This window comes from Lissotriton helveticus, chromosome 9, assembly GCF_964261635.1.
Source record: "Lissotriton helveticus chromosome 9, aLisHel1.1, whole genome shotgun sequence".
Lineage (NCBI taxonomy): Eukaryota > Metazoa > Chordata > Amphibia > Caudata > Salamandridae > Lissotriton > Lissotriton helveticus.
The window spans coordinates 919,519,164-919,531,757 of NC_136070.1; the positions used below are offsets into that span (position 1 = coordinate 919,519,164).

The 12,594-nt window shown below is 41.6% G+C and overlaps 1 protein-coding gene across 5 annotated transcripts in view; it reads right to left on the reverse strand.

Moving 5' to 3' along the window:
* Positions 1 to 12,594, reverse strand: part of BICRA (BRD4 interacting chromatin remodeling complex associated protein) — a 478,150-nt gene that overhangs the window by 128,382 nt on the left and 337,174 nt on the right. For all 5 annotated transcript variants that reach the window (XM_078661098.1, XM_078661099.1, XM_078661100.1 and 2 more), the window contains exon 5: positions 1,528 to 1,570. In XM_078661098.1, the coding sequence (XP_078517224.1) occupies positions 1,528 to 1,570 (43 nt within the window). The remainder of the gene's footprint in view (positions 1 to 1,527; positions 1,571 to 12,594) is intronic.

Sequence of the window (12,594 nt, forward strand, 5' to 3'; positions counted from 1 at the left end):
CAAGTACTTACAGTGTTGACAGCTGTCTAAAGAATGTGTCTCAGGGAGACAAAGGATACACACAGGGTGTGTGTCAGACTTGGACTTTTTGCCACAGGAGGGGCAAGGATCGAAAAGGGAAGGCATTTTGACAAAAATAAACCTTTTTAGAAAAAAAAAGGCAGCACCAGCACTCTAAAGTCTAAAGACGTCGAGTGAAAGTGAAAAACGTAAAGAATATCAAGATATTTTTGACAGAAAGTCAAAAAAGGAGGAGTCGGAAAGGACAATTGACCTAACTGTCACCCCTGAGGCATGATGGAAAGCCAGGGGTCATGGCTGCCTCAAAGGCACAGTGCCAGTTTTTGTTGAAAATGTTTTCATTTTCTATGCTATTGCTTTACAATTCAGCATGTGGGCTAACAATGTCTAGTTTATGTGCAATTTTCATGATATGAGTGTTTTGCTCATTAAAACACAGAGTTCAAGTGCTATTTGACCTAATGTGTGTTTTTATATGCTTGAAAATAGTCTCTTTATGGGTAATTACATTGTTTAGCCTCAGTTTTGGGGCTGCATTGGTGTGAGAAAAATTATATAAGTACATATATATGTGGAGCTAGATATATGTGATTTCCATATATCATTTTTATATTATTTCCGGGGTCCCCGCACATGGGCGGGAATATTCAGTGCTTAGGACTATTGATGAGGATCCCCTGGAACAGAAATATTAACTGTTAAACCTTTGGGTTATTGTATTAATCTTTTGAGAGAATCTTTATTGTGTATTAGTAGATATTGTATTTATTTTTTGAGAGAAAATCTTTATTGCCCATTAGTAGATATTGTGAGGGGACTTGGTGCATATTATGCTTTCTTGGTATATATGTGATGTATGTATATGTGGTTTCTCGTGAGGATGTTTGGATATGAAGTTGACTGTATGCTGCTGAGTGGAAGTTGTACAATGAGATCTGTGGTTTTCTTTAAAAAAATGTAATTTTTTTGTGAGGATATGTATTTATGAATGTATTGATATATTTGTATGGAAAAGTAAAAAAAAATTATCAATGACTATACTTTTCTGAATGATATGAATATTTAGCTCGGTGATCTAGCAAGAGTGGTCAAAAAAATATGACGTTTAGCATACTTTAAATTGGCATAGGTAGAGTTTCTCCTTGCGTATTTTGACAATTCAAATGTGCCACCTGTCTTTCAATCCAGTAGGAAGTTGGTTTCTCTACTTTGTGGTAAGGGATAGTACAAAGGGAAGTGTGCTTGCTGTCTCCTTGTCGAGGATACGCTTGCCACTTTTATCACGATGGTAAGCCCCACTAAGGAAATAATGCATTAATGTCTTCCTGTACTTTACATCATATCACAAGTTTAGGGGTGGTAGCAGGAATAATTTCATGGGCAAATATCTGCACTACAATTCAAATGTACCCACTCATCTACCGTTCTTGTTGACTACAGTCAAAAAGAGAAGAGAGTCACCAACACCAAAGCGAAAAGAAGCAAAAAAGTAATTAAGGGAATTACCTTATCAGATCCATGTAGGAAATCATTGAGGGCCTGCGGGTCACTGTGAAATAAGATGAAAAAACACAGCTATGATTTGGGAAGACCGGCCAGCAGCTTTTCACAGAATGCAGTCTTAAACATTTCGAAGCCTTCAACTTTGACAATACATCCTTTAAAAGCCAGTATTCTCCACAACATTACATTTAGAAGACAACATACATCTTTTTTGCACAGTGCTTAATTTGAGCCAATGGTTTCTGGTGCTGGGCACAGGCACTTGATTGTTAACACCGGCACTTATGACAGTCAATCACATGGTGGCACTGTTTGTCTAATGCAGAAATGAGCAATACAACAGCCGTTTATTAATTCAATATACATTAAAAAGGACTAATACCTGCCTCCAATCCATCCTTGCAGTGTTGGGCGCCTGGAATAGTCTGAATTGTCACACCTGTAAGAGTGTGATGGTTAGTAGTTGCGTTGGTACGGTCACTGGCTAGGGTCCTGGCACCTATTCTTTTACAAATTAAGCACTAGTTTTGTACAGGCACTGGAGGAGCAAGATGTGTGAAGGACATAATACATTACAAAGATCACAGACAATAAAAAAAAAAATCACTCAAGAGGAAGCAACCAAAACCAAACTCGGATGCTATGTTTGTTAAGAACTGTGATTAATGGTGCTCAAAGGGTACAACGAAGCAAATTAGCCCTATAGTCAAATAACAAGGACAGGATAAATTACGTAGCATTCATAGTGTAAAACTTTACTTTGACTGCTGTGTGCATTCTTTCTAAATATGCTTTTAACAGTATTCTTTTAGTTCTGGAATCCTTTTATGTATGTAGTATTTTCATTCTTTGAGCTGCATCTTTCCTGTGGCTCTTAATGTCTGGTGTTAAAAAATACCTTTTGATTTTCTCAAATATATATGTAAAATGTACCTCGAGGCAGCCCTCTTCATTCATTTGTCTGTTATAGTATAATTCACATGTTCTCCTACCTACTATGGCTTGGGGCAGTTACCTTCAGCTACTAGCGAACTTCACCATGAAAGAGGCCATTCTGTGCTTCCACAAAGAGCACGTTCAGACACAAAGTAGTTCTTCAGTACCAGGTACTACTATGGGAATGTGGGATGTTAGAGTCCCAAAAGTATTTGTGTTTTGCTAGTGTGTATTTTTGTTTTTTTAATAAGGAGGGCCCAGCATCTTCGTTAACAAGAACTGGTGCAAAAACCTTGACAAATCAAAACAAGTACTGACAAGGCCAAAAGGCTGATAGGCAAAACCAGCCCTACCATCAGCAGGACTTCCAGACTTTTGCGACTGTGCAGCTGAGCGTTTTAGCCCACTTACGGACCGGCTGAATTTTCCACTCAGTCCACGATTTCCACCTAAAGTTGCACAGTTCCACAAAAACGCTCAAAGAGATCAAATATTTCTTAATTAAAAGGGCACCTCACATAGTGGCACGCAGTGGGAAACCCTTTAGAAAAGTAAAAGGTCACCTGTTAGTCTCCAATTGCCGTTTCAAGAGTATAACTGCGACTACTGCTGAGAAACCTCTCTCAGGACAAAATTAATGTCTGTAAAAATGACAAAATAGTGGAATAATGTTGCAATAGAATCTACTCCATTATGCCACAGAATGTACCCTTCCTTGCCAAATAATTCAGTCAACCTACAGTTAATTTGGTCATCTGTTCCCGCATAATTCCTGTGGCCCTATCCATTAGCAGCAATACCTGGGATTGTTTGTGACAAAATCTCAGTCTGTTGAGAGGAAACCGTTATTTACACCCCTTTAAAAAAGTGAAGATACTGTCTGATTTGTTTTGCACTTTCACTGAAGAGGTTTTCTTTTGCTCCTTTCATTTCAGGGGTTGTCTTCGGTTTAGCCTATTGTTCTTGTGACAGTTATCTGCACTAAATGGTTACAAAACTTTGCATTAAAATTATTGATGGGCTGTAACGTAATTGTTTAGTTTACCTCAAACGAGTCCTCAATGTACATTTCTAGGAACCTGTACATTAATGGTTAAAATCTGACAAAATAATCCTCGTTTTGACGAGGGATGGTGGTACTAGAAAATGAATGGAGGGGAGGCACTACCTCTGGGCAGGGGTGCTTTAGGAACTGTTCCAGAGTGTATTGCAACAGTATCTAGCTTGAAGGCTATTTACGAACAGGAATTCTCCAAAGAGCATGCCTGTCATTTGCAACACTTTTGATCTACAGTCAAGAAGAGAGTCACCAACACCAAAGCGAAAAGAAGCAAAAAAGTCAAAATTAATTAGCACTTTTGTGCCTTTACATGGAACTGCTACAACGCTATTTCAGAACACTCAGACAAATCATGTAAGAAAGATCTATATTCTCCTCTAGGAGGGCAGGTTGGGCGAAGGTTCAAGAGAGAATTTCAAATACTTTTACCTACTAGCCCAGTTTATCAAATGTTAGACTGCAATAGGTACTAAGGGCAGTAAAAATAGGTGGATCACCAAGTGGGTAGAGTCTGCTAAGGTATGTTTTATATAAAAAAAAAAAGAGCGTCCTGATCGATAGTATAAAATTAGTTACTTACCTGTACACTATGGTTCTCCAGTATTATCTTTCATAGATTCACATGCTTGTATCTTCCCAGTCGTCATGGTGGAAGTTTCCCGGTAAAAAGAATAACCATAGCAGTAGATGAAAAAACTGCCTGGAAACCTTAGAGAAGTATAACAATAGGTAACCTCTCCTCCTCATTATGTTGTCCAAACCACAGCCAATCAGCTGCCAGCACCAACCTACACCATCCCCAGCAGAGCCACGATACCTCAGATTTCCAAGAGTGAGCTAAAGTAAGAAACCAGAGATAAAGGTGGTCTACCCAGAAGAAAACGGGGAAGGTGGGTGGGCGCATGTGAATCTATGAAAGATAATACTGGAGAACCATAGTGTACAGGTAAGTAACACATTTTTTCTCCAGTATTGTATCTTTCATAGATTCACATGCTTGTATCAGAATAGATAGCAGTCCTTTTCCAAGAGCGTTTCTGGGCTAGACCCCCTTTGTCTCAGGGCTCTGCGCCATAACTCTTCTCTTTTTTTTTTTTTTTTAAAAGAAAGGACTCATTAAGAAATCATGCAACAACTTTTTGCCATTGAAACAACATATGGATATACACACCATTACAGAAAAAAGTAATTGTAAAGAGAAAAAACAGGTACCTTAGTTAAATAGGTGTCGCAGAACTGCTTGTCCCACTGCTGAATCTGCTTTCCATTCTGTGTCCAAACAATAATGTTTGGTAAATGTATGGACATTTGACCAAGTTGCTGCTCTGCAGATGTCTGGAAGCGATTTGCCTGCTAGCAAGGCAGTTGAAGTTGCCATCTTCCGTGCATCATGAGCACGGAGGTTTTCCCGCTTTTTCATGACAGAAGACAATGGCGGATGTAATCCATCTGGAAATAGAGGATCTTGAAAGAGCCAAACCTTTTCTTGGTCCTGAATAAGTTATAAAAAATTGATTTGATTTACGAAATGATTTTGTCTTTTCTATTTAAAATTTCAGACATCTCCCAATGTCCAAAGTGTGTAGAGCTTTTTCTTCCGTAGTGGAAGGATTTTTGAAATATGCAGGCAGGATCACAGATTCATTTAGATGGAAAGAAGAAGGTATTTTTAGGGACAAATTTCGGATTCGTTCTGAGAAGCACCTTATCCGATCTGAACTGCATGAAGGGATCCAGAATTGAGAAAGCTTGAATTTCGCTGACTCTCCTCGCTGAAGTGAGAGCAAGAAGCAAGGCTACCTTCCATGAGAGAAATTGCAACTCGGCTTTGTGAATTGGTTCAAAAGGCGCTCTCATGAGTTGTGACAAGACTATGTTAAGCTGCCAAGGAGGCGGAGGACGTTTAATTGGAGGAAATTTCCTGAATAAACCTTTTAGGAATTCTTTAATTAGTCTCTGAGACCAAAGTGATGGACATCCTGGAGATCTACAGTATCTGGAGATCGCCGCTAAATGGACTTTTATTGAAGATTGAGAAAGTCCCAATCTGGCTAGTTGAAGCAGATATGGAAGAATTTGTTCCGGTGATTAATTAAAAGGATGAACATTATTTGAAATACATCAGTTACAGAATCTTTTCCATTTTGCTGCATATGTCTTGTTAGTAGACATTGCTGTAGAATTTGCCAGAATTTCACGACATTCTTGGGGAATATCTAGTGACTGAAATTCATGCTCAAAAGTTTCCAAGCTGACAATTTTAGAGAGGTGAATTGTGGGTGAAGAACTTGGCCCTTGTTCATGGAAATTAGAGTCTGGATCATTGGAAACTGTATCCTGTGCTCCACTGATAATTGACGTTCTGTGTACCAAAACTGTCTTGGCCAGGCTGGGCCTATTAGGATTATGTGGCATAGTTCTGATCAAATTTTTCTCACTATCTTTGGAATTAGAGGAAATGGAGGGAAAGCATAAGCAAACATCCCTGTCCATCGGAGATGAAGAGCATTTCCCCTTGATCCTTTCTGTGGGAATCTGCTCGCGTAATGTTTGCATTTTTTGTTGTTTTGAGTCGCAAACCAGTCCAAATTTGGTTTGCCCCATAGATTGAATATTCAACAAAGTTGGTCTTGATTCAGTTCCCACTCGTGGCAAATGGCAGATGATCTGCTTAAAAAATCTGCCCTTGTGTTGTCTACCCCAGGAACATGTTCCACCTGTAGAGCTATACTGTGATGTAGAAGCCAATTCCAAATTGTTTGTGCCTGAGCAGACAAGGGCTTTGACCTTGTGCCACCCTGTTTCAGAAAATAGAACATTATTGTTGTGCTGTCGGTCCTTACCAGGACCGATGAACCATGAATTCTGGGAAGAAAGGCTTAAAGACCCAGGAAAACTGCTTTTAATTCCAAGAGATTGATGTGAAGTTTTGCCTCTTGAGGAGGCCAATGGCTTTGAATCTCTAGGTCTTGCAGGTGCGCTCCCCAACCTTGCAATGAAGCGTCTGATGTCATGACGTAACTTGGAGATTGAGGTTCGAATAGTAGGCCCTATGTCAAGTTGCTCCTGATACCCCACCATGACATTGCCCGTTTGATCTGAGAGTTGATGACTAGTTGTCCTCGAATGAACCTAGAGCTTGGCCCATTGTTTGTCTAGGGATCCTTGTAGTGGTCTCATATGCAAACCGCAGTTGGGAATCAATGGGATACAGGATGACATAATTCCCAGTAAAGATTTGAAGATCCTGATGGAAGTGGACTTTTTTGATCTTATTGATACTGTCAGATTTAAAATCTTTGTTATGCGTTCCTCTGAGGAAAAATCTTTCACTTCCTGAGTTGTCAATATTGCTCCGAGGAATTGGAGAGACTGTGTCGGAGTAAGAGAGGACTTCTCTCTGTTTATTCGAAGGCCTAATTTCTGGAAAAGATCCATACGGATTTGTAAAGACTGCTGTGCCTCCTGGTACGATGTTCCTTTTATCAGCCAGCCAGTCCAAATATGGGAGACCTTGCTGCCTTAGATGTGCTGCAATCGGTACCATACATTTTGTGAAAACCCTTGGGGCATATTTTAGGCCGAAAGGTAATACTTTGAACTGGTAATGGCGCCCCGCCACCATGAACCGCAGATACCGTTTGTGTTTTTTGTGGATTGGGATATGGAAATATGCATCCAAAAGGTCTAGAGAGACCATGTAATCTCCTCTGCGAAGCAAAAGGAGGATTTCCTGTACTGACAGCATGCGGAACAAGATTTTCTTTATGTATTTGTTCGGATCTCTGAGGTCCATTACCTGTCTCCATTTGGAAGACTGCTTTTTCTTTATGAGGAAAAAGTGTGAATAGAATCCTGTCCCCTGTTGATCTGGTGGCACTTCTTCTATAGCCCCTTTCACTAGGAGAGTTACAATTTCTGTCTTGAGGGCTGAAAGATGATTTTGATTTCTGTAGAGAGGTGGGCGATTCAGAGGTTTTTGTGAGAATTCCAGGGTGTGACCCTGTGTTATGATGTCTAACACCCATTTGTCCGATGTTATTGATTGCCAATAATTTAGAAATTGAGAAAGGTAATGGAACTGTTTGAGATGAGGACAGGGCCGGAGGCGCCTGAAGAATGTCACGGTCTTCGACCAGAATCTGGAGCCTTTCCTCTTGCTGCAGATTTTCTCCTTCCTTGCTGCTGAAAAGATGTATTAGAGGACCGATACTGTTGATTGGTGGAGAACTGACGGTACCCCTGTTGATGGTACGGCTGATACCTGTTCGACTGAAAAGAGGAACGTTGCTGGAAATGTCCTCTCGATCCTCTGCCACGAAAAGACTGGTAGCAACCTTGTTGTAACGATCCCAAAGCTCTAGCAGTATCAGTGTCTGCTTTTATTCCTTGAAGCGCCTCGTCAATGTGCTTCCCAAACAGGCTTTCTCCATCAAAAAGCATGTCCATAATTTTTGATTGGACCTCAGGCCTAAAAGATGTTGATTTTAGCCATCCCTGCCTACGAAGAGCAACCGCTCCAGCCATTTGGTGGAAACCTACAGACACTGTGTCCATCGCTACATCTATGGACTCAGATGCTGCTCTGGCTCCATCTTGCAAAATTGTATTTGCTTCCTCTTTCTTGTCATCTGGGAGAAAAGACAGGATTGGTGCGATGTCTGACCACATCTGTCTGTTAAATCTACTGATAAGCGCCATTGCATTTGCTGCCTTGATAGACGCGGCCGCCATAACTGCAATGCGCTTTCCAATACTGTCCATTTGTTTACCTTCCTTATCAGGAGGCGCTAAACAGGCTGCCACTGGATTTTTGGACCGTCTGTTGCGTAACATCAGACTCCGGACGAGGATGCCCAATTAGACATGCTGGAGTTGTCTCTGGAGCGCGGTATTTCTTATCAAGTTTAGGAATTGATGCTGGAACTGATGCCGGATTTCTCATCAAGTTTATTCCTTCATCCCAGATGTGCTGGATTATCGGAATAGACCTTACTGACTTTCGAGATGACTCTTTGAAGTCATAAAGGAAACATTCACTTTCTTTTACAGGCATAGTAAGCTCAAATATTTTTGCGGCTTTTTCAATCAAGTCATGAAAACTGGCTATATCCTCCGGTGGAGAACTCGCTTAAGGTAATGGAGACGAAGGAGAAGTTGGAACGATGTATTGGTCCATTTATCCCCAACTACATCATCCTGGGGAATCTCTCCTTCCTCAGCTTGATCTTCATGATCAGAATCCATTAAGTCATCCCGGATTATTGTTATTTTCGGAGCATCAACTCGTTGGACTGGAGGAGGAGACTGAACCACTGGTGTTTCCTTCACAGGTTGAGGAATACTTGCAGGAGCAGGAGCAGAGATTAAAGCGTTATCTTCCAGAAAAATGCAGTAATAATGGTCTATCATGTGCCTTAAGTCAGAAATTAAAGATACTGGCACTGACAGACTCCTCCTGAACATTGGGACTTACTTCCTCCTCCTCTTCATAATTATGAGCCTGATGAAATGACTCATAACGTTTAGGACCTCTTACTGGCAGATCTTTAAAAGAGAATTGTTCTTGAACCTCTTGGAAATCCTCATCCTCGGTTTCCTGACTTTTAATATGTAGCTGCGAGGGGCTATAGGCAGCTTCATAAGACCCCTCATCTTCAGATTCCTGGCAACCTAGTATAGTGGATGAAGGCAGAGGGGAAATTTAGGGAATGGAAAACTCTCCTTTCTTACTCGTCGACAAGCCAGTCGACAGGGTAATTCTCTTAATGGATATGAATGTTGAAGTCATCATCGTCGGAGATCCAACAACTGTCATCGTCGACGATTTTCTCGTCGTCGACGCAATCGTCGACGGGACCAAATAACTGGCTTGTCAACGGGATAGTCGTCGACGAAGATCTTGCCGTCGACGAAGGTCTGGCACTCACCGTCGACGGAGTCGTCACCGTCGTCGACGACGCAATCGTCGTCGAGATGGTCGTCGTCGTCGACGAGATCGTCGTAGTCGACAGCTTCGTCGGCGATCTGACAGGAATTTCCTTCGTTTTCAACGCCGGCAACGACGACGGAGTCTTCTTTTCTAAGGAAGGCTTGTGAAGAGTTGGAGGATGATAAGAAGAAGTTTCACCCTCTTTGGTTTTACTTGATTTTTGTCTCTTTTGATCTCCTTTTTCCTCAGAGGACTCTCTCTTATGCTTTTTAGAGGAATGTCCCTTGGCTTCACCCTCAGACTCAGTCTGTAGCTTTCTTCTTTTGAAGCCATAGCAATAGGCGAGCTTCTCTGTCTTGGAGTGTTTTAGCAGAGAAGGTACGACAATGTTTGCAGTCCTTAGGAACATGCTTGGGATACAAGCAGTACAAGCATTCCTTATGCGGGTCTTCAGAAAACAATCTGACTTTGCCACAGGATCTGCAAGATCTGAAGAGTCTCTTCTTGGAGCCTTCAGACATTTTCAAGAAATAAGATACCTTACTTCCAACTGTAGAAGGTCAAAAGTTCAGTAGAGAATAAACTGAGCTCAGCTCAGGGAGACTCCTCACACGAAGGCGGTTGGAAATCTGAGGTATGGTGGCTCTGCTGGGGATGGTGTAGGTTGGTGCTGGCAGCTGATTGGCTGTGGTTTGGACCACATAATGAGGAGGAGAGGTTACCTATTGTTATACTTCTCTATGGTGATCCAGGCAGTTTTTTCTTCTACTGCTATGGTTATACTTTTTACCGGGGGACTCCCACCAGGACGACGGGGAAGATACAAGCATGAGAATCTATGAAAGATACAATGCTGGAGAATCCTGCTTTTCGGTCGGGCTGGGCAGCTGGTAACATTGTTCTCTGAATCTCAAGCTAATCCCTTAGATAGCTAGGGCCCAGGTCTAATTTACAAATTAACACTATCAATGCTACAGCAATTCATCCTCTGTGCTGCAGATCCTTGAATCCCTTTGTTCATGACGAGCTCAGCTCGTCATGAGCACACAAGCAGTGTACTGCATGACGAGCTGAGCTCGTCATGAGCATGGAAGGGGTTAAAGAGCAGGTCATTCTCAGTCTTCCTTGCATAGCAGACATGTCACAGCAGCTCAACATTTCTAGACAAGCGCAGGGAAGCCTGTCTTTAGTGTTGACAAGAGGCTTCTGACTTGCATGCCACCACCAGGAGCTAACAGGGAAAAGATTCCATGTTAGCCTCTGGCACCTCCCCTGGAAGACTGATGATATACTTACACTGAGGGAAACATGATCAACCAAAGGGAAGATCTGGACACTGGAGATAAGGCTAGTCTCTCAGTCATTGTGTGGGGACCTATCTCCACACCTGCCAGAAGGGGAGACAACACCTTTCCAAAGGTAACACTGACCAAAGAATTCCTTCTTGGGAATCCCAAGGGCTACAATCCCCACATAGCATTCTTTCACCAGGGAATTTAGAAACTAGGAAGGGGTCAGCACCTCGGCATAGAGACTACTGCACCCCCGCATAGAGGCTATCACTCCCAGTGGGGCAAATGATGGAAAATATTTCCCATTCTCTTGAGCAGTGGTTCTTAACCTGTAGTCCAGGGACCCCCGGAGGGCCGCAAAGCCTACTCAGGGAGGTCCAGGACTACTTATAAAATTCAATAGAATTAACAGATTATTAAAGTGTATATAAACAAAGAAGCAAAATATAAAGCTTAAAAAGCAAAAGCGTTCTGGAAACGAGAAAGAATTTGAAATGAGGCTAAAAATGAAGTTTGTATTCTCAGATTGATTAATTGTAGGAGTCCATCGAACAGAATATAGTATAGACATCGAGTGGCCTCAATTGAACTAAGAAAAGCTTCACCTTCCCATTCAAATAAGAATTTAGATTTTTTTATATTCTCGAATTAAAGAACAAGTTACTTACCTTTGATAACATTATCCTGTAGAGAGCGAGTCTAGCCACAGACTCCTTAACTTGTGAATTTTGCCCAGGCGTCACACTGGATCTGGAAATTTTTCAGCAGTCCGTCAGACAGCACCTTACGACTCAGAGATGACATCGCCTCCGGTTGTGGCGTCAGCGGAGTCATAAGCCTCCTCCGACGTGCGGTCGTCAGTTTCTTCAGAAAAACCTTCAGCGCTAAAACGCGAAGCCACTATAGAATCTGGCTGTGGAAATTAGTGTGTCAAACAAGATCAATGTATCTTAAAAACAATCAGAAAATGGAAATAAATGGTATGATAATATTCAGGCAAGGTCCATAACCAAGGTAAGATTTAATAAGTAAGACTAAAGTGGTCGTTGAATTACTCAATTATATGAAACAGTGATCACTGGTATATAAAACCAGTAGTGAAAAGGGTATAACCCTAACAGCACAGGTCATTCGCAAGGCGGGTGGGGGCAGCGTGGTAAGGAATCTGCAGCTAGACTGTCTCTACTAGATAGTACGTTACCGAAGGTAAGTAACTTGCTCATCTGATAGAGACATCTAGCCACAGATTCCTTAATTTGTAAATGAAATACCGTAGCTATACCCACCCGGAGGAGGGTCTGCAAACAAATCCTACGAAAGCTCTCAAAGAGAGCCAGCTGGTTGAAAATGATCACAGACCAGACCGACGTAGGACTTGAATATCACCTCCAAAAATAGAGGCAACCATGACTAAGTATTCAGAAGAATACAAATCAGACATCTTGAATCGCCAAGCGTAAATTCTCCAGAAAAAAGGGGCACTAGCATGGAATAAATTCCTTTGTGTACCTAAGGAACACACCACATAATAAAGCTGGCATGACCCCCTCACCGGGAAGCATAACTTAAAAATTATCCAACTCCAAAGCTATACACACTCCACATGAATACAATGAATAGTGCACTATGCTAAAGTAGTGAAAAGAACTGCATTGGAGAAACCAGAAACTAAAATTACCCTGAAGTGGAACTTCAGAGTATTCGCAGAAAAGTATACACTCCGTATACAAGGTCTCACAATTGGCATAAGTAATATATATGTCCCCATAAGAGATGCTGGAAGTCAACAGTAATGCACACCAGTATACCAAACAGCCCCGAAGAAAGCATGTGCAAAGGTAATCTTCCTC